This window comes from Malus domestica, chromosome 11, assembly GCF_042453785.1.
Source record: "Malus domestica chromosome 11, GDT2T_hap1".
Lineage (NCBI taxonomy): Eukaryota > Viridiplantae > Streptophyta > Magnoliopsida > Rosales > Rosaceae > Malus > Malus domestica.
The window spans coordinates 11,686,035-11,708,829 of NC_091671.1; the positions used below are offsets into that span (position 1 = coordinate 11,686,035).

The 22,795-nt window shown below is 39.7% G+C and overlaps 1 protein-coding gene, 1 long non-coding RNA gene and 1 pseudogene across 2 annotated transcripts; 1 reads left to right on the top strand and 2 right to left on the bottom strand.

Moving 5' to 3' along the window:
* Positions 1-1,676: 1,676 nt before the first annotated feature.
* Positions 1,677-3,263, top strand: LOC139189433 (pentatricopeptide repeat-containing protein At1g12300, mitochondrial-like). Its single transcript, XM_070808384.1, has 3 exons — positions 1,677-1,820; positions 2,378-2,552; positions 2,659-3,263. Exons 1-3 carry the CDS (start codon positions 1,677-1,679, stop codon positions 3,261-3,263), a joined length of 924 nt encoding a protein of 307 aa, XP_070664485.1.
* A 31-nt stretch (positions 3,264-3,294) lies between these two features.
* LOC139189310 (uncharacterized) lies at positions 3,295-4,742 on the bottom strand. The gene is made up of 2 exons (XR_011573085.1): positions 4,414-4,742; positions 3,295-3,835 (listed from the first exon to the last, which is right to left on the bottom strand). It is a non-coding gene; the product is annotated as an uncharacterized lncRNA (long non-coding RNA).
* A 157-nt stretch (positions 4,743-4,899) lies between these two features.
* On the bottom strand, positions 4,900-21,480 carry LOC114819738 (general transcription factor IIH subunit 2-like; annotated as a pseudogene).
* Between the last annotated feature and the right edge of the window lie 1,315 nt (positions 21,481-22,795).

The window sequence follows — 22,795 nt, forward strand, 5'->3', positions numbered from 1 at the left end:
TTAAGATCCGAGACACTAAACGAGTCTGGCTTTGATGTATACGCCAACCTTGTTTCGCTAAGAGTGCGAGATTATGGGAATGTAATCAATTTGGATTGAAGAGGATTTTAATGGATTTTTTTATTGACAGATTTCAAAGGATTTTAATATACTTTATAGTTATATATGGATTTTAGTTGATTTATATTGATTTTTGTGGATTTGTATGGATTTCTTCCATAAATTTCTTAGGATTTTGAAAAAATTGAAAATCACATGTAGAGCCGGATCATTTTTATTGAAATCATGCAGCTGTGACTCAAACAACTCTAATATTCCATTGTGTGTTCAGTTATGGGTCTCCCCTGCCTAACCTTCATTCAGTCTAGCAGACTGACCACAAGCCGCAAGCATTTTCCTAAACTTCAATGCACATTCTGGCTTCCTGCCCTTCCAGTACCCACCACGCATAACATTAGAAACCACATTTCATTAATTTCTGGCAAGCTTCACTTCCCAACAACAACAATACATATTGAACCATCGGGTCTCAAGTAGTGGAAAAAATGGAGGAAGACTATTCGTCTTCTGAGAGACCAGAGAATTTTTGAGAAATTTGGATAAATAACCAAAATTTGTTGGGTTTGATGAGACTGGAACTTGGAGACTAGTATGAACTTGGTTTTGAGTTTGAAGCACCTACTGTCTTTTTGGATCTTCTGGAAACGTTATTTTCAGGGTATATTAGTATTTTTACTACATGTAGACATGTGTGGACATTTTTTAAATCTTAATCGACTACTCTTGAATTTGAATGTATTTTTAAAATCCTCTCAAATCTTAATTTGACTACACCATGATTTTAAAATCATTTAAAATCCTAATTAACTACCCTTAAATTTTAAAGTACATTAAAATCCTATCAAATTCTAATTCGACTGCACCCTCCTACATACGTAAAGTTCACGGTAGCCCAAACCACCTTCCTCCTTCGGTCTCAATTTTAGCTCATTGGAGTTTTGTTCCCTGAGCGGCTTAATGGAATTGAAATGCTAAATTCAATTAAAAAATAAATAAATCCTTTTGTGTAATCTAAAATAAAACCTGATATGGAAACCGAAAGCAAAGGGTCCCGACTAGAACAAAACATGAAATACATGCTCTTCAACTCTCACAAACACAGCCCTACAACAACTCTTTGTTTTCTGTGAATCTCAACTCTCTGCCTCAGAGATGCAGAAGATGATGCAGGCAACGATTGCTGCTTCTTCTTCTTCTTCTTTGAAGGTTGGTTATGGCAGCAGCAGCACCACCGGCACACTCAGACCCAGAGTTATGCTGCCTTGTCTTGTTCAATCTTCTTCTGTTGTTGTTTTCTTCAACAATTACTTGGCTTTGTTTCACTTTCGAGCTTCTAAATTGACTGAATCTAGAAGCACCTAACAACACCAGCTTGTGAAAATCACTAATGTGGAGGATGCTCTCAGTGTGTTCGACGAATGCTTCAAAGGCGTCATCTGCCTTCCGTTGTCCTTTTCACTCAAAATTTTGGGTCAGCTTGCCAAGTTGAAGCATTACTCGACAGTCATCTCCTTGAATAACCAAATGGTTGTGTTAGGATGAATGTTGTGTCAGGAATTCGTCCCAATGTTTATACTCTAAACATTATCATTCATTACTTTTGCCATATGCACCAAATGGGGTTTAGCTTGTCTATATTGGGAGAATTCTTCAAATTGGGTTTTGAACCTGATGTCACAACCTTCAACACTCTAATCAACAACTTTCTTCTTGAGGATAAAGAGGCTGAGGCAGCAGCACTTTTCAACAAATGGGGGGAGGTGATTGCAAGCCGAATCTGTTTACTTTCAACACACTACTTAAGGGCCATTGCTTGTGTTGATGCACAAAATCAGTGAGGACTTTGGTACAACAGAAATGTTAAGTTTTTGACCTTCACTAGATTGTTTCGGTCACTAGTATGAATAAGTATGTAAATGGATAGGGACAGGGAAGCAAACACAAGATGTATGTGGTTCACCCAGATTGGCTACGTCCACGGAGTAGAGGAGTTCTCATTAATTGTGAAGGGTTTACACAAGTACATAGGTTCAAGCTCTCCTTTAGTGAGTACTAGTGAATTATTTAGTACAAATGACATTAGAAAATATTGTGAAAGAATGATATCTATTTATAGAAGAGAGTTTTTAGTTTCATTCTGACATTGACACGTGTCGTGTTGTGATTAGCTTCTGATGTTGACACATGTCGCGCTATGATTTGCTTCTGACGTTGACACGTGTTGCGCAGTGATTGGCCTCCTGGTTAGAGGGAAACTCTTCTGGGTCTTTGATAGTATAACGTTGACCGGTGCTCAGTAGTTTCATGATTGGTCAAGTATGGTGCAAACATCTTGAAAGGTAACAACATTGGAGCTATCCAATTGCTTAAGAAGATAGAAGAAGGAGATTGCAAGCCTGACGTAGTTGCCTATAGCACGGTCATTGACAGTCTTTGCAAGGTTACTCTAGTTGTTGATGCATTGAAGCTCTTCTCAGAAATGACGAGTAAGGGTATTGCCCCAGATGTCTTGACCTAATCAAAGAGTTTGCAAATTAGGGAATTGGAAAGAAGCTACAAGATTGTTGAATGAAATGGTGAGTAAACATATCTTTCCAGATGTGTGCACCTTCAGTGTTTTGGTTGATACATATTGTAAAGAGGGGATGGTCCAGGAAGCAAGGAGCGTGGTTGAAATGATGACGCAAGGGAATATAGCACCCAATACAATTACGTACACTTCACTTATAGATGGTTACTGTTTGCGAGGAGAAATGGACGAGGCTAAAAGGGTTTTTGAAGTAATGCTTAGCAAGGGCAGCATCGTTGGTGATTGTAGCTATTACGTATTGATAAACGGCTATTGTAAGCGTCAAAGGATAGATGATGCTCAGATGATTATTTTGGAAATGTCTTATAAGGGGGTTGTTCCGGATACAGTTACTAATAGTACTCTTATTGATGGGTTTTGCAAGATGGGGAGAACACAAGATGCACAAAACTTGTTCTATAAAATGCAAGCTTGTGGCCAACTTCCAGACATTCAAACTTATTCTATTTTATTGCATGGCATGTGTGCAAACCAACAATTTTCCAAGGCAGTTGAATTGTTGGAAGAGATGGAGGGAAAGAAGTTGGATTTTGGTATTGTAATTTACAATATTCTTATTGAAGGTTTGTGCAAAGCTGAAAAGGTTGAATATGCATGGGACTGTTTAACTTAAGTGATAGAGCAAATTTTATGTTACTCTTCAATGATGATGAAATTCGTAGACATATTTATGGCTCTGTTTAACTTAATAGGACAGGTCTATCCAATTACATACCTCTCTATGAAGTTAGCACTAACAACTCTCCAACCCGAAACAAGGGGAATAATGAAGAAATTCCTCTGTTTCTTAAACTATCGAGATGGCAATAAATTTCAAAACTCAGATTCATGGTTGTACTGCAAACACTATTGTTTTTTCTATTGCAACGTTTGATGAAGGCATCCCAGACTTCCAAAAGCCACCACGGTAGCTGTAGTGTAGATGATTGTTCCAAAAACAAGTACCTGTGACAGTAGCCAGGTCATACATTTGGGTGAGAGTCGTGAGAGACCACCGCAGATTTGGAGGCAGCATCATATTAAAATCAGCTGCACTTCATCCTTCGTTTATATTCGGGATCTTGGAGTGCCTAGTGCTCTCACAACCAGGGCAGTTATGCAAGCTTTCATGAATATACATGTCGCATTCAAGGCAGAAGTGTTGTTTGCATTTTGGGCAAGCGACCCGAAGACCGGGCTTGTTTCCTGTGTCATAAACAGTGAAAACAAATATAAGATAGGGAGGCGATGCTGCCTACACAAGCAAGGTTTTTATATGACATCAATGAATAACTTAAATATACATTTGAGAGGGAAGGTTTTCCCTGTGATTTGAACAAGTGATATTTCCGGGTTCTTCTAATTTTCCCTCTCCCCTCTTATATTACCTAATTTTTTGGAGCTTTTCCTATTTGGACTCATTGTCTCTTTAAGCATATTATTTTTAAAGTAAAAAAGCAGCTTCAAACTGCTGCTTCCTAAGGGAGCGTCTGCTAAAACGTTGCATTAAAACAAAGAAACACTACACTCCCCAGCTTCCTTATCAGACCTGCATAACTTCTGTCAGACCATAAGGCCAACGTTTAATAGAATTGAACCATGCAATTCATATCAAGAATATTTCCTGGTTTGTAGATATCATCCCTGAAGGAAAATACGTTGAAGCCAAATATGTCCAATCTTATTACAACTATAGCTAAAGCTGTTACATTGTGAACGTAGTCTTTCTATCAATTTTATTGCAAAAGCTCCAAAATATATATTTCATGTACAGAAACACTTACCGGGATTGAGAAGACTTTGTTGGCAGCCGAAACAAGATCTAGGAAACTTGTTTTGTTGATCAATTAGTAGTGAGAGGTACATCTCGTAAAAAGGTACAATGGGAAAGAGATGATGATAAGACCTTGCCAAATGAGGGGATGAAATGAGTGTCAACCCACAAATGCGACATTCCGTAGGTAGCTCACATACGCGAGCCTTGCACCTAGGACAAGTGTATCCAGCTCCTACCTTTGCCTCCTTGTGACATGAACAGATGGCCACAGAGCCCTCTGCCGCTCTTTGTGGGAACCCTATCTTTATCAAATTAGCAATTGCAAATTCTGCTATTTATTGGAAGAAAGAATGGCAACTAGGGTTAGGTTAGGTTGCATGTTCACTGCACAAAGGATTTTAGGGTGATAGATAGTGTTGTCAATTCCCTTAATTCAAGGGATGTGTCTTATTTGTCTTGTTGTCAATTCCCTTAATTCAAGGGATGTGTCTTATTTGTTCTTTTTTTGTTAGCTTTAGACGTCAATCAAGGAGGGATAGGTAGTCTTATTTTCTTCCCTCTAGCACATATATATTTGCTATCTCTTGTACCTGATTGTCTCATGATGAATATACCATTCACAAAATTCAATACTATTGTAGGAGGAGGAGGCGCATGTTCCAATATTAACTCTTTTAAGTGCGGCTACACAAAGCAGAAAACATATCAAAATCAATGTTCTAAAAACAAACTTTGTAGGTTAAAACTTAATAGTAATAATAACCGTGGATGAAAATCTTAAATCGTGAAAAACAAGACTACTTTCTCGTGCTCAAATGCATTATAAACCCAAAATTCAGGTTTAGGGTTACCTAGATGAACTCACCTCATCCAAAGGAATATAGTATAAGCCACCGGTTTCTTGGCATAGATTCTTGCATATGGAATTTTCTGCCGAGAGACCAATGACTGAGCACCTAATTTTTGATTTCTTACACTTCTGGATAGTTTCCAGTATATCTCCTGGATCACAGGTACTGAGAGCTGAATATAAGATCAGCATTTCTCTATGACCATACGATGGAATCTGATTCAGATACCCATGTACAAGATCCAATGCATTCTGCAGGGACGAGTCACCAGAGCATTCCAGTTTACCCATCAACGCTTTAACATGAGACTGGGGGCTGCCACCAAGATCCGTTAAACAATGAGCAACACCATCTTTTACAGTCACCAGGCCAACTTGACTAAACGGATTCTGGTAGAAAAACTCTCTTATGAAGGCCTCAACATGTTTTGCAACTACCCCCCGTTCTGCTTGGTCGAAAATCCATTTCCGCAGCTGCCTTCACAACTTAACATCACACTTTAAGTACATACATATCACAAGTACTGTCAAAAAAGAAAAACTCTTGCATCCATGCATCTTACTTTAACATTTTCATCATTGACAGAAGATGATGTAAACCAAACTCCTTGGCTGCCCAAGCTAATGTTATTCTATGTTGCATATGCCTTCTCTGCTCTAAGCACTAGTCGAACCGAAAATCGCAGTACAAAATATTGTCAATGTACTTGAAACAAATTTAAAGCTTCAAACTTTACTAAACAAAGGTTCCAGAAAAAATCAAATTGTAGCAGATCAAACCAAAAACAAAAGAGAGTAGAAATAAGCTAAAAGCTCTCTCTCTCTCTCTCTCTCTCCCTCTCTCTCTCCCTCCCTCCCTCCCTCCCTCCCTCCCTCCGTTTAGGCGCCTTTGTTCGCCGTTGTTCATGGTTCGATTGACCGCGATTTGCTGTGGCTCTTGCCTCTTGGAGTGATGAGACCCAGAGCACCGAGGCACAGACGCCCACCAGTTCATAATTTTGCACCCAACTTTTAATTTATGAGGTATTCATCAATTTCCTCTCTGAATTTGTGACTATTGGCCAATTTCCCCCCTCAACTTTAATTTTGGCCAATTTCCCCCCTTAACTCTCATAATTAGTCAATTTCCCCCCTCAACTTTAATTTGGCCAATTTCCCCCCTCAACTCTCATAATTTGTCAATTTGTACCCTACTATTAATTTTTTAATTTGATCATAATTAAACAAGTGTGTGTAAGAAACTAAATAAGATGTATGTTAATCATTTTCCTATGTCTTTATCCTATTACAAATAGATTAAAATTTAGAATTTTACAATTTATCATAGATAGTATTATTAGTCATAATAAATCAGTATGGAGTAATTTTATTTGATTTTTTACTATACAAAATTGATAAAAAAAATGATTGATGTGTACATTTTTGTATGTGAATACAATTTTCTTTATAAAAGTGAAAGCTAAGTTCAAGTAAATTGCGGAGAATCGAGCTTTAGTGCAAAAATGGCTAGTCAATTCATAATTTTCGACTCCTTATTAAGAATAACCCATTTTATTGAAATAGGTCTGATCCATGAGTTTAGGATTATTATTTCTTCTTCTACATGCTTTAAACCCGATTCATAACTTTTTCTTATAATCAACCCATATCACATACTAATTGTATTATGTTTTTGTACATTTTACCCTATATTATGCAGGTGAGTTTATGTTAATTTTAGTACTTTGTTGGAAGTTATTAGAAAGATTGAAAGAAAAAAAAAAAGAATAGATGGAAAATTAAAAAAATTTAACAGAAGGGGGCAAATTGACTAATTATGAGAGTTGAGGGGGGAAATTGGCCAAATTAAAGTTAAGGGGGAAATTGACTAATTATGAGAGTTAAGGGGGGAAATTGGCCAAAATTAAAGTTGAGGGGGGAAATTGGCCAATGTTCACAAGTTTAGGGGGGGAATTGATGAATACCTCTTAATTTATTTTAACTAAATAATAAATATTATTTTTCTCCAAAAGAAAACGTTATTTCTTTCAATTTATTTTAAATGTTTTTCTATTTTTTTAATTCATCGATATTTTTACACTAGAAGAGGAAAAGTTCGGCGAAGGCACACAATGAACAACCTAATTTAGTATCGAATTCGCTATTTACGATATTCAAACTAAGCCCTTTCACTTTCAAATGAAAATGAATACAAAAAAACTGTAGTACCAAAAAACAAAACATTTTTCTTTTCATAATCACTACAATTTAGTAGCATTCTCTTCACCTGGGATGCTTTTGATTTGACCTCTTTTCTTTTTCTTTTTTTTTGATTTGACCTTTTTAAATGGAGAGTTTGATATTAAATTATGGCTAGTATATTGTGTAACTTAATGAAATCTCCCGCTCTCATACAATTGTATAAAAGTTTTATAAAAAATTATGAGGAAAAAATTATAGCAATGGTTATTAACTTTAACCTAATGAAGTTATGGTATCTCAACTAAAAATTTGTGACCATTGATCTCTTATGTGAAATCCCGTCCCTGAAATTTCACTATTAAGTATGTATCTCGTAATTTAAGTTCGTATTTCACGTTTACGTCATTTTTATTACTTAATTTCAATTCCGTTTATTGGGTTTGAATTTTCGTAATCAATCTTTATCTTTCGTTGACTTTTTGAAGTTTTAACTAGTGTTTTTAAATAGATCTCGAACCCACGAATGCATAGGCAAAAGCCGTTTGCGAGTCTGAGTTATAACGGTATAGTTACGGACGTTTGAAGTTGTGAACTATAGATTGTGGGAATTATTTAATTCCTACATGTGGGTTAAATGTTAAGTTAGTTTAAAAAGGGGAAGGTTTCTGATAAAAAAAAAAAAAAAAGGGAGAAAAGGAGAGGGTCTTATTCTAACCCGTTTTGGGGGTGAATTGGACCCGTTAACCCACAAACTTGATCCGCTTGTATCTCCTCCATTCAAGCTCCGTTTTGAGTGATCTTGGTATCCATGGAAAGCTCTTGACGAGCCCTACAACTCTGTAGTGATAGATTTCCCATTTTATTTTCCATATTTGCAGTTCGAAGCCACAAACCACGACTTTTCTGGCGGTTTATCATTTTTCCGGTGATTCTGGCAACCATTTCCTTCGAACGAGGTATGAAACTTCATTTACTCTTCATAATCTTCAAGGTGGTATGCTTGGTTCGTGTTTTCGTATTCATTTTAGAGTTGGGTGTTTAGAACCCTAGAAATTCGATTTTCTCCGGTGAATTTGGACGGTTTCCGATTAGAATTTATCGTCGGCCTAGTTGTGAAAAGTATTTTCCTTATTGAGCTCTAGCTACCACTTAAATTTGAGCTCATTTAGTTAATATTGAAAATATGATGATCATTACATCATACTATATGTGGCTCTTACTATTGGGAGATAGTCTCTTTGGTTTTGTTTGATGAACACCTATAACTCTATTGCTTTGGTGTGTCTTTTCTCAGTTGTTACCTAACATCCCAGGCTAGTAGACAACCATGATGACGGTTGACACTATGTATGTATAGTCTTATTTGAAAATTACCCATTTATCATGTTGCAATTGTTGCTCTTTAAAGTTAGTGAATGCATTAATGTAATGTTGATGATGGGGAATCGACATTTATATTGTCTCATAATGTGAAATTGTTTCTCATTATATTTAGTACAATGTTGCTAGAGTTATTTGTATACATTTAGTCAAACGTGGTCCATATTTTGTCTTTGTGATGATAGTGAATAGCCATGGCTTTTATATGAATGACAGTGAATAGCCATTGTTGATAAACATATTAATTCTGTTTGTACCATACTTGACCAATCCCGAAACTACCGAGCACCGGCCAACGCTATACTGTCAAGGACCCAGAAGAGTTCCCCTCCGACCAGGAGGCCAATCACTACTCGACACGTGTCAAGATTAGAAGCCAATCAGAGCGCAGCACGTGTCAACATCAAGAACCAATCATAACATGACACATGTCAATGTGACAAAGCTACAAGTTTTTCTATAAATAGGGGTCATTCCCCCACAATATTGCCTAATGCCATTTTGTGTTAAATCATTCACAAGAACTCACTAAATTGAGAGCTTGATCCTTTGTACTTGTGTAAGCCCTTCACTACTAATAAGAACTCCTCTACTCCGTGGACGTAGCCAATCTGGGTGAACCACGTACATCCTGTGTTTGCTTCTCTGTCTCTATTCATTTACGTACTTATCCTCACTAGTGACTGAAGCAACCAAGCAACCAAGCGAAGGTCACAAAACCTGACACTTTCTGTTGTACCAAAGTCTTCGCTGATTTTGTGCATCAACATTTGGCGCCGTCTGTGGGAAACGACACTTATTCCTACTCTCTTCAGCTGTGTCAAGCTGGTTTCTATCATTCGTACACTTTCTTTTGATCAAGCATCCCTCTCCAACATGGGAAGCGAAGGAAGCCACAGCACACAGAATGACACCCCCCTTGCACATAGTGCGAAACAACGAAAGAAGGAAGGAAAACGAGTTCTTCTTCAAGCTAAAGTCGATGAGTTGGAAGCTCAGAACAACAAGATAGCAATGAGGAATGAGGTCCTCCAGGAGCAATATGAGAAGCTCTTCGAGACACTCCACGAAGCTAGGCAAGCTCAGACACGCGAGCTTGTTGCCCCCGTGGAAGTCAACCATCAACTGGGTGCCCTCCAACATGGAGGGTCACATGCATTCGACATAGATATCCCTGATAGGGAACAGATTACCCCTCGACTTGATAATCAACATGAGGCTTCTCTTAACCTAGTTGCTTCGACCCGAACCATGAGAAGTGGAGAGAGACACCTCTTTGCTGAAGGGGCAGAAAGATTGAAAGCCGTCTTTCGCGATTGTCGGGATTTCCTGAAGCAACGTCGAGAGAATTCCATCCATATAAGCTCAAAGATTAATGACCCAAGGATTTCTGAGAGACTCGGTCCCCTGCCACGGCCCAAGCCGGCCACCAATTTGGGGAAGGGGCAACAAGTCCCAGAGAGACATGAGGGTACAGGGGACTCAGAGGTGTTCCGACAGACATACCCTGGAAGCCAGTACAGCGAGTCCAGGGAAAAATCACATGCCCTTGATCAAACCTTCCTAATTCCAATAGAAGATGGAGATTTACGAAAGAAAGCTCCAGTGACACATAACTCCACTCAGGACCCCCTTGTCCTACAACTTCTTGAGGAAGTAAACAAGTTGAAGGCTGAACGTCAGGCTGAAATACCTGACTGGAACCAACCCAGGCCTGGCCCTCTTACAAGGAGGATCCTCAACACCCCCCTTCAAGCAAAGACAAAGCAAAAGCTTGGCTTGCAACTTTATACTGGAAAAGAGGACCCGATTGAGCACCTTAACCTCTTTGAATCCACCATGGCATACCGGATGCACACCGACGAAGAGCGATGTCTTCTCTTCCCCTCCACCCTCTCTAGTGGAGCTCTAAATTGGTATTGTCGTCTTACACCTGAGACGATAGACTCATTTGAGGAATTGAGGAAACTATTTGTTTCCCAACACATTTTCCAAACCGATCGCTTGCACTCTACAGATGACTTGTACACTATCCGCCAGAAGCCAGACGAGTCATTAAGTATGTATGTTGGCCGCTTCAGCCATGAATACTCCCGGTGTGCCGAGGCAGACGACAAGACTGCCCTCAAAGCCTTCACGGCAGGCCTACGTGATTGTTTCTTTAAATACATGATCAATGCCAATACTTGGAAGACTTACTCTGAGGTGATGGCGCAGGCTTATAACCATGCCTCCGCCGAGGCAAAGACATATCAGGAGAAACCCCCTACAACCATCCTTTATCAACAAGTGAGAGGTGGAAGCCAGACTCACCTAAATGAGAAGACCTCGACTTTCCAAACAGCAGTGGCACCTCCCCATGCCTTGCATAATGCTTCACCGAATCAACAGACATATCAATTTCAAGGCAAGAGGAAGGATTTCCATCCTCACCACTCTCCTTTCAGTAAAAAGAGTAAGGGACACTATCCCGATAACCAAGGGTATCGCCACAATAGCGCTCGCCCCCAGGCAGTCAATGCAGTGGGTCAAACCCGCGTCAAGGGTATCGCCACAATAGCGAGGTTTTAGCCTGCCATACTTAAGGTGTCTTACGCCTGCCGAGGCGGAAATCGTCCTTCGGGAAATACATGAGGGAGTCTGTGGAGATCATGCTGGATCTCGGTCCCTAGCACACAAGACTTTTCGCCAAGGATATTACTGGCCAACACTCCACCAGGATGCCATCAAAGTATCCCGCTCATGTGACAAATGTCAACGATATGCGGCTATTCCTCATTCCCCTCCAGAGCCTCTTACTCCTATGATCAGCCCTTGGCCCTTCGCCCAGTGGGGACTTGATTTGATCGGCCCAATGCCGGCAGGGAAGGGCAAAGTCTGTTACGCAGTCGTTGCAATGGACTACTTCACAAAGTGGGCCGAAGTAGAACCCTTGGCAACCATTACTGAGGCAAAGATAGAAGACTTCGTGTGGAAGAACATCCTTTGTAGATTCGGCATTCCCAATGCGATAGTCACTGACAATGGGCGACAGTTTGACAACAAGAAGTTCAGGTTGTTCTGCTCTAAGTTCAACATCAACTTATGCTTTGCCTCTCCAGCTCATCCCCAGTCTAATGGACAAGTTGAGGCCATCAACAAAATAATCAAGCGCACTTTGAAAACCAGCTTGGACAAAGCTAAAGGCTGTTGGCCAGAATTTGTACCCCAAGTTATTTGGTCATATCGCACTTCATATCGGACTTCAACAGAAGAAACTCCATTCTCACTTGCCTTTGGCACAGAGGCGGTTGTCCCTGTTGAGCTCGAGCAAGCAACATTCCGAGTCCAGAACTACATTCAAAGTGAAAATGACAAACAACTCACCCTCAACTTGGATTTAGTCGAGGAACACAGAAACCAAGCTCACTTGAGGAATGTCGCCTACAAGCAGCGCATCTCCAACTATTATGACTCTAGGGTCAAGCCTCGTTCTTTCAAAATAGGAGACTGGGTCTTAAAGAAAAGATTACTCTGCGACAGAGTCCCGAGTGAAGGCACACTTAATCCAAACTGGGATGGACCGTATGAAGTCATTGGCATCAGTCGCCCTGGCTCTTACACACTTAGAAGCTCCGATGGCAAGACCCTTGGCCTTCCATGGAACGCTGATCACTTGAAGTACTACTACAAATAGACTCACGATGTACAAGTGTTGAGCTATAACCGTTCGGCATCCTATGTAATGAAGGCCATTTGGCAATGAATTCAATAAAGAGGTAATTTAGCCAACTCAGCCCTCACTCTTTTACATTCATAGCAAGCGATGCCGGAACCCTTCTCAATCAGAAAGCAATCCGTCTTCCACAGTCACTACAAAACAAGCAAATGAAGACCGTGTCAAGCGCCAAAAAAAAAAAAAAAAAAAAAAAAAAAAAAAAAAAAAAAAAACAACTTCATCCAAAAAGCTTCACCCGAAAAGCTTCACCTCCAAAGCTTCACCCACAAAGCTTCACCTAAAAAGCTTCACCCAAAAAGCTTCACCATCAAAGCTTCACCTAAAAAGCTTCACCCAAAAAGCTTCACCTAAAAAGCTTCACCCACAAAGCTTCACCATCAAAGCTTCACCTAAAAAAGCTTCACCCAAAAAGCTTCACCTGAAAAGCTTCACCTAAAAAGCTTCACCCAAAAAGCTTCACCCGAAAAGCTTCACCTAAAAAGCTTCACCCACAAAGCTTCACCTAAAAAAGCTTCACCCAACAAGCTTCACCCGAAAAGCTTCACCTCCAAAGCTTCACCCACAAAGCTTCAACACCAAAGCTTCACCTACAAAGCTTCAACACAAAACCTTGCTCCAAATAAACAAATTTTGTTCACAAAACCCAAGATGCCCTTGAACTTGTACAAAAACACTTGGGTAAACATAAACATTTTTTGTTTTACACCCACAAGGGCCCAAAATTTTCCTTCTTATTTATTCACTTATATATGTTCCCAAACATATTATAATAGATCCAACAACAAGCCAAAGTCCCAAATTTCATAATGGACAAAAGTACAAGCAATTCATCAATAATGAAGGTGCTACAAAAATTGGAATCTGCCCCAAAATAGAAATCCAACCCAAGAGACTTTTTCTCTCTCTCCCTCTTCCGCCTCCTTTCATCTATCAAATTTCTGCAACCTCTGCTCTTCTCCAATGGAGCTGAATTTTGGACACCCTATATTTCTTGAGCATATGAACAACTTTCAAGAAGGAACCATTTCTGTTTGAGCGACGGAAATTAAAGTGTTGAAGCTCCAAACATGATAGTCGGCTTCTTGCAGATTTCGAAGCTGTTGTGATGTTTCGAAGATCTGGAAATATTTAACCGTTAGTTCATCCTGCATTTTTGATATGTTATGAAAGAGTCGATGAGGAACAACTTCAATGAAGAAAGCATACCGATCTGAACAAGAGAAAATGGAGTTTCGAAGCTCACAACAAATCTGACGGGTTGACAGACAAATAATAACCAGTCACTCATCATACCTGGATTTCTGGAGTTGTACTGCTCCGATGGCTCTCCAATTTGGATATGTTGTAGTTAAGGAATTAACGAACAACTTTCATGAAGACAACTTTGTGATTCGACCTACAGATGATGGTGTTATGTTGAAAAACAATTCCGGTTGTTAGGGGAAATGAAAAACAATTCCACCAAAGAAACATCATTATGATGTTTCATCATTATGGTGTTTTCATCATTATGATGCTTTCATCATTGTGATGCTTCCATCATTGTGATGCTTCCATTATGATGTTAATGCACCAACGGTTACACCTTCTGCAATTCCACTTATTCGGGCCTAGCAACCTTCATCAACAAAATCTATGAAGAAAAAGTCCGGGGCTACCACTTAGAAAACAAAAGAATGAAGTTTTGGTACTTACGACATGGACTATTAGCAAGACACCTCATTCGTCAACTCCCTCGACTAGAGACTTGGGGGACTCCCACCATATGCTACTACGCCTTGGTACTCAAAAGTTCGTGACTACTCAGTGACTTGGATTTTTCAAGTCTCCAACCGAGAAGTTTTCCTCACTCGGGAAATTAAGGGAACACTACCTCAAACTACATGTTTCACTCACAAAGCTTCAACAATACAGGTTTCAACAAAAGCAAAAATTCAAAGAACTTTATGAAGAAGGCTTTGGTGTATTTAACACAATATGTAGAAATGAAGCAAAGCTTATTTATTAATATTTTCGATAAGCCACAAATATGTACATATACATGAGTCAAAATAAACAAACAAAAGGGAGCCTTCACAAAGGTTGCTTAGGGGAAGTCTCAGCAGTCGGTAGAGCCCCAGAAAGAGAAAGCACCGGAGGGTGGTTATCCGGAGCCTCAGTACTTGACAAAACCCCAGAAGGAGGAGGCATTGGAGGTTCATCATTTGAAGCTTCATTACCAGGTACAGCCCCAGAGGACGAAGGCAATAAATGCCTTTGGAACAAACCCACAAACCGCTGATGATCAAGTAAAACCTTACCATCAGATTCCTTCATCTGGTCAAGCTTCCTCTTCATGTTTGTAGCATATTCATGGGCGAGCCGGTGCAACTGCTTATTCTCATGCTTGAGCCCTCTAATCTCCTGTTTGAGACTCATCACTTCAGCAGCCAATGATTCAACTTGGCGGGTTCTAGCAAATAGGCGTTGGGCCATATTAGACACAGAACCTGCACACTGAACACTAAGAGCCAGAGAGTCCTTAACAGCCAACTCATCAGACCGTTTGGAAAGTAGTCTGTTATCTTTGGGAGTGAGAAGGTTCCTGGCCACCACTGCAGCGGTCATATCATTCTTCATCATAGAATCCCCAACGGTAAGAGGACCAGTAGGGGATATGAAGGATGGGCGCCATATGTTGTCTGGAGAAGGCGTGGCTGTCTCTTCTCCAAGGTTCAAGTCAAAACGACGGTCGGAGGGTCCAGACATTTTCAAATGTGTTGAAGAATGAAGAGGTCAGACAAATCAAGATCTTAGAAGTGCAAGAAATGAGCTTCTACTGGTAGAGATTCAAGTGTGCTGTGGAACTTAATGCCAGCCTCTATAAAAATCTGCACTCGACGGAGCTTCAGAAATCGAAGAGGCGTTTGCTTTCTCAAAAGCTGGGCTGCTCAGAGACCACGAGGGCCGATCTCAGAAATCGAAGAGGCGAATGCTTTCTCAAAAGCTGGGCTGCTCAGAGACCACGAGGGCCGATCTCAGAAATCGAAGAAGCACCTGCTTTTGCAGCCTCGCCAGCACCTGTCACATGCACAATCAGCTTTGCGGAAATTACGGGCAATCTGTCGAAGATTTCTGGTGAAGTAGAAAGCACGTGAATCTTACTGATCAATCACCGCTCTCCATATGCACCATCAACTCCTCGGGTACCACATATAACTTTGTCAAAGATCTCTGACAAAGTTTAGGCACGAGAATTTCGAAGTGCCAGCTACCCTACTATTACCCATAAGGGTAAAGGAACAGCACCACTGCTTGACAACTGGAAAGTCCCTATGTGTGTCGACCTCCGTGTTTTGTGGCAAGACAGGTTGGCAAGAACGACCAACCTTTACTCACATTCGAGAAAAGACTCCCAACATAATTACTTTCTCAAAAACCGGAGTAGCACCGCTTTCCGAATCTTGAGAGTCAGATCCTCGACGGGATTGCTTGTTCGAAAACCGAAGAGGCACAACTCTCAGAACTTCGAGAGCCAGATTTCCTTAGATAAAGCTTGTCTGTAATCTCCACACGTAATATCAGCTTTCCAGATACCACATACCACTTTTTCAAAGTGCTCTGACAAAATTAAAACACGTGAAGCTGGCAGCTCCCACTACATTGCTGTGACCAAGAAGGGTAAAGGAATAGCATTACTACTTGTTATTGGGAAATCCCTATATACATTGACCTCCCTCCTCAACGGACAGGCAAACCTGCAAAAATGCTCAACCCTTTCTCACATTCGAAAAGGCACCCTCAACATAACCTCTCGAAATACTCAGCTTTATTTCCCCCCCGATAATACCTCAGCAAATAAGCCACACCAAGAACAAGAGTATCTCATATCATCAGGGTCGAAAGCAAGAGTATCCCATATCATGCTTTCTCCCTGTCTTTGTCTTTGTCCTTGTCCACACCTGCAGGACAAGGAGAAAGAGAGCAGTCAGTCGGAACCTGAAATCAAACCTCAAATTTGGAACTGACTGCCTGGAGCCTTTGCCTGGTTGCTTACTTAGCATTGCTCTCGAGTACTCATCCTCAACTGCTGTCAAGGTCACGAATTCCACCGGCAAATACCTCATGACAGTTGATCAGATATTGGCTCTTTACACTGAAGCTGCCAAGCGTGGATGAGTCACTATGAAGGAATGTTCTGAAGGACCATTTAAATGCAAAGGTTGCACACCACTTCTGCCATGCAAAAGATTGAAGCAGAAGGTTCAACGGTGAGCTGAAACAGATCACTACAGCACGACACCTTTCCATACCACATTCATTATTCCGTCAACAGCAAAAGTATCCCATATCATCAAGGTCGAACGTACTCTAGATTTGATGGACTTGTTTTGACCCTCAAATTTTTGAGTCGGCCTTATACTCTGAAGGGCACCAGAAAACCCTCCAGCACAGTTCAAGAATAAGCCTGTGGAAAGTTACTTCTTCAAAAGCAAAAGTATCTCATATCATCTCTTATCCATTTGCTTCTCCTTATCCTGGCAGTTGAATGAGAGACAAGGAGAATGAGAACAATCAACCGGAAGCCGACGTCAAACCTCTGATCCTGGGTTGCTTACTTGGAAGTTTGACTGCTTACCTTGTCTGTCACCTCTTTCGGCAGATCTCCTAGCTCGGCGACTTGGGGGACTCCTACTATAGGGTTTGTATCACACTTGACTAAGCCCGAAACTACAACTAAGCTTCAAGTGAAATTGATACATTACCTTGTGCGTCAACATCAGCTAAGTACACCATTCCAGGATGGAGGAAAGGTACTTCCAGAGAAGGGCAGATGAAGATCAGACCACACTTCGGTACTTAGAAGTTTCGTGATTACTCAAGGGATTGGATCTTGCAAGTCCCCAACCGAGGAGTTTCCCTCACTCGGGAACTTAGGGGAGCACTGTTTGTACCATACTTGACCAATCCCGAAACTACCGAGCACCGGCCAACGCTATACTGTCAAGGACCCAGAAGAGTTCCCCTCCGACCAGGAGGCCAATCACTACTCGACACGTGTCAAGATTAGAAGCCAATCAGAGCGCAGCACGTGTCAACATCAAGAACCAATCATAACATGACACATGTCAATGTGACAAAGCTACAAGTTTTTCTATAAATAGGGGTCATTCCCCCACAATATTGCCTAATGCCATTTTGTGTTAAATCATTCACAAGAACTCACTAAATTGAGAGCTTGATCCTTTGTACTTGTGTAAGCCCTTCACTACTAATAAGAACTCCTCTACTCCGTGGACGTAGCCAATCTGGGTGAACCACGTACATCCTGTGTTTGCTTCTCTGTCTCTATTCATTTACGTACTTATCCTCACTAGTGACTGAAGCAACCAAGCAACCAAGCGAAGGTCACAAAACCTGACACTTTCTGTTGTACCAAAGTCTTCGCTGATTTTGTGCATCAACAAATTCCATCTCATTGGTTTAACATTATCAAACCTTTTTGCATGTCTGAAGTAGAACGAATCCTTATATGTATGTATAAAATAATGAAAGGATGAAATGGTTTTCTCATTTACCGTATACATATGTCTATGTATGCATATTCAAAGGAACTTACTTATATCCCTGGAAATATATATGCACCACCTGCCAAGGCTTATATATACATGCACTTCTATATTTGTAAATAGCATCTTTACTTATTTTCTATTAGTGTTTCATTCAAATGTTATATTTATTTTGATCATGCTAATGCAAGTTAACCAAAATAGTACTTAGATCTCATAGTGTTATTAGTAGTCCCAAGTAATCTAATTAAGACTAGAGTCGAAAATGATGCATTTAGTAATTGCATATACTTGAGAATAAGAGTTGATCGAGGTGGTGGATGCTTGTAGTAATAATTCGAAACAATGCTTTGGAATCTAGATGGGAAATACAGAAATGGATGGTGTATGTGCTCATGTTGTAAATCATAAGTGTGAAGGTAGGAGGTAGGTTGTGTGTTGGTTTGATTGCACCATGTAGCATTGGTACATGGATGGTCCTGCTTGGTATATCTGCAATGGGGGACCATACGCATTCTAGGAGTGATCATGCTTGGTATATCCGCGATAGGTGATCACTACCTAGAGCTACAAAATACAGTCCTGCTTGGTATATCCGTGATGGGGGACTGTTAGGGGTGATCATGCTTGGTATATCCACGATAGGTGATCATTGCCTATGTTATTCGATTATGCATATGGTTCTACTTGGTATATCCGTGATGGGGAACCATATGTATTCAGGGGTGATCATGCTTGGTATATCCGCGATAGGTAATCATTGTCTGCACGATAAGATTATGCCTATGGTTTTGCTTGGTATATCCGCGATGGGGAACCATACGCATTTTAGAGATGATGATTATTAGTTGTACTTGGGACATTTCGATAGGCGATCATAATTTGGTTTAGATTCCGTTGAGTGATGGTCTGAAATCGTATCCTGGTTTGGATTCCGTTGAGTGATGGTCCGAAATCCCTTCTACTCTGCAATTCCGTTGAGTGATGGTTCAGAATCATATCCTGGTTTAGATTTCGTTGAGCAATGGTCTGGAATCGTATCCACTCGGATTCCGTTGAGAGATGGTCCGGAATCCCTCATACTCCACGATTCTGTTGAGTGATGGTCCGAAATTGTATCCAGCCTGGTTTCATTTAGTGGTTGTTATGCATTGTACTTCGCGATTCCGGAGCGATTCTGTTCAATGATGGTCCGTAATCATATCTACTCGTATTCCGTTGAGAGATGGTCCGGAATCCCTCTTACTACGCGATTCCATTGAGTGATGGTCCATAATCGTATCCTGATTTGGATTCCGTTAAGTGGTTCGGAATCCCTACTCTTGCTCATTTCCATAAGTTAGACTTGTTCCCTGGATTCGAGTGAATGTGATTTACCCATAATAGATCTTGTGAATATAAATTAGAATTATCAAGTTATTACTTGAAATCCAGGCAGGGAATTATGTAGAAGTCATTTATTAATTTTGTGCATTAAGGTGTGGTCTGATTGACTGATTAACATAATTAAATGTTAATATCGTGCCTCCTTGATATCATGGAATGGGTTACTTGAGATGATTGTGGAAGGATGTTGAATATGATTGTTATTAATATGATTAGAGCAGTGATCAATGCGACTAAAGGATACTATTGTGTTGTGTTGATTCTTTGATATATTACATGATATGAATAGCGATTTTATGTTGAAACATAATGATTTATATGATGGATGAAATAGAAACCTTGATTGTCATGCGGGTTGTTATGTAGTTTGAATCGAATAATTCATGCTTGTCAAGTCCAAATGTTTGATTGAGGAATGTTATGCATTTTGGCTTGAACAGACTGTGTTATATGTCGAGTTATAGTGAAGTTGAACTACGAATGGCTTAATCCCTATTGAGGGTACGTAGGTAGTCTAACAAGGAGGTTAGATGCAGCCATAAAATGTACAAAAAATTATTATGCATCTAGATCTTGAATTGTACTTTGTACATATTCCGGAGGCAGGGTATGTTGAGTTACAGATATTTGGTGATGTCACGTGTCGATCCTGGAAGTATGTCGAGATCAGGGCGTGACATCTTAACTCATCAAAACGTGCAGTTATAGTTCTTTTTGTCAACTTCGTTAGAACTTTCATTAAAATAAGTTACGTGCTACAGAGACTGAATCAAGGGGCAATTATAGAAAACCAAATGAAAAAATTGTAGCAGTGGTCCCTCAATTTTAATCCAATTAGAGAAATAGTTCCTCAACTTTAACTCAATTGGGGCATTGATCCCTCAACTTTAACTCAATTGGAGCAATGATCCCTCAACTTTAATCCAATTATAGTAATGATTATTCCAACATAACTTATTTTGACGAAATTGATGAAAGTGAACATAGTTGCACGTTTTGATGAATTAAAGGACCAATGATTATGAATTTTTAATTAAGGGACCAATGATTATGAATTTTTAATTAAGGGACCATTACTCCAATTAGGTTGAAGTTGATAGTTCATTTCCACAAATTTCTCAATCCTTAGTTATTTAACCAATTTGATAAGTAAGATTATGAAAAATCATACCTGCCCGGCTGCCCCACCCCTGATTTTCATTTCCACAAATTTCTCAATCCTTAGTTATTTAACCAATTTGATAAGTAAGATTATGAAAAATCATACCTGCCCGGCTGCCCCACCCCTGATTTTCAAACCCGCTGGAGCCCACCCGCTTTGGCCTTAGTCTTCGGCCTTAGCCGTGGTTTAGATTCTTAAGAATAATACTTAGTTACTCAAAAGATGAGTAAGAGTTTCTACTCAAAACTAGAATTAAGCTGTACCGGCTTGGCTTGAACTAAACAGAATAAAAATAGTGAAGTGTTCCGTGCACTATCGGACTAAGTTATAGACTAAAATAATTTTTTAAACCCTAAATTATTATCTTTATCATTTTTAATTTTGCCATTTCTTCAATTCTTCTCTTACTGTCCGCAAAACAAAACAAAAAATAAGAACTCACAAATTGCTCTGTTTCAATACCCTCACCCTTTTAACCAAAAACCCATAACAAATGAGGATGTGTGGATATATAAAATTGAAGAAACATGAAATGATTTCACAAGTCTAGTTCAATGCCCACTCAACAAGTGCGGAGATCAATTAAAATTTCATTTTTCTTGAAAGCTTTCAAGGGAAATAGGTTTTATGAAATAAACTGAACTTTTTTGGGGACTAAGTGAGCAAAAATCGTTATCAAAAGAAGACTTGTCAATCTATGAAGTTACCTCATCTGAAGATTCCATTTCTGACTCTTTACTCGATAAATTAGTTAAGCGAGGCTTTTCAGCTAGAAGTGGGGAAGGAGGTGGAAGTGGGCCAAGTGGCACAGGTACTGAGGGTGGCAGTGGTGGAGAGGGAAGCGCCATACGAAATGGAGCTGGTATATATTAGAGTATGAGTGTGATTCTCACAGTTTAGTAATAATCATTGTTATTTCAGATTGGTATAAAGAGGTCTTAATGTGTTTATAAGAGTTAATTCGACTTTGGTTTGGATTGAAACTCTACTGTTGGCTTGAGAATAGAACTCATACTTGTACAAGGATTTGGTCTTGTATTCCTTGTAGGATTATTATAGGGTAATCCAGATTTTGTAGTATAAAAACCACAAGCCCCTGCTCTCACAAAAGCGCGCTCTTATTGTTCCAATTACCTATAACTTGGAGAGCATGGAGTTTTGCAGAGAGGAGAAGGTTGTGTGTAGAAGGTGTCTTGGTATGCGTCAATGTGACAGTTGAAGAAGATGGAGAAGTCGGATTGCACACGCAGTGCCACGGCTTGGTGCTTTACGTGTCCTGTTGTATTCTTGAACCCAGTTCCTCCTTGAAACCCTAGCAGTCATGGCTTCTTCTTCCTCCGCTTTGGAAGATAAGTTTATTTCCCTTTAATTGTGTGATTGGTTTATTGTAGTTATATTTGTTATATTTGTGATCCTAGTAACTTGTTGATTTTCAAATTAAATCTTACATGTGGTATTAGAGACTCTCAACTCGTCTAGGATTCAGAATTTCGATCATCTTGTATTATTTTTGTTTGCAGATACAAATCTGCTAGGGAATTTGCAAAGCTTGGGGTTCGGATTAAAGAACTTGATGAGATAATGAAGCAAGGGTTTATTTCGAAACGGCATCTCAGTGCTTCAAGAAGGCACTAAATGAGGAGCCGGGAAATGATATGTATCGCAAGTCTTTCGAAGTGGCTGCTAAGGTGCACTGCTCTCTAACTTGACCTCCTGGTAATGCTTGGTTTTGTTGCTGAAATTTTGTGTTGGCATCCATTTTGCGGTAGCAAGACGTGTAATTATTTTTATAATTACTTTTCTGGCTTCATGGTTCTCATGTAATTATTAAAAATGGTTTTGTTTTGCTTTCATGGGAAAACATGAAGATAAGTTTTCCTAGCCATGTCGTGATAATGATTAATTGAGAAGCAACAAAAATAAATGCATATATAAAGCGACAAAAATAAATGCATATATATAGTGGATGCCAATTGCTTTGTGATTTTGTACATAATAGCATATTTGAATGAAATCTATATATATATAGAGATAGCATTTGTGCATAGACGTTGTAATTATGGGCATGCGGCTTTATCTATATCAAATAGAACTTGCATAAGTTTCTCTGAATATCGATGCATGCATGCATACAAGAAAATATATGAACATATGAATATATAA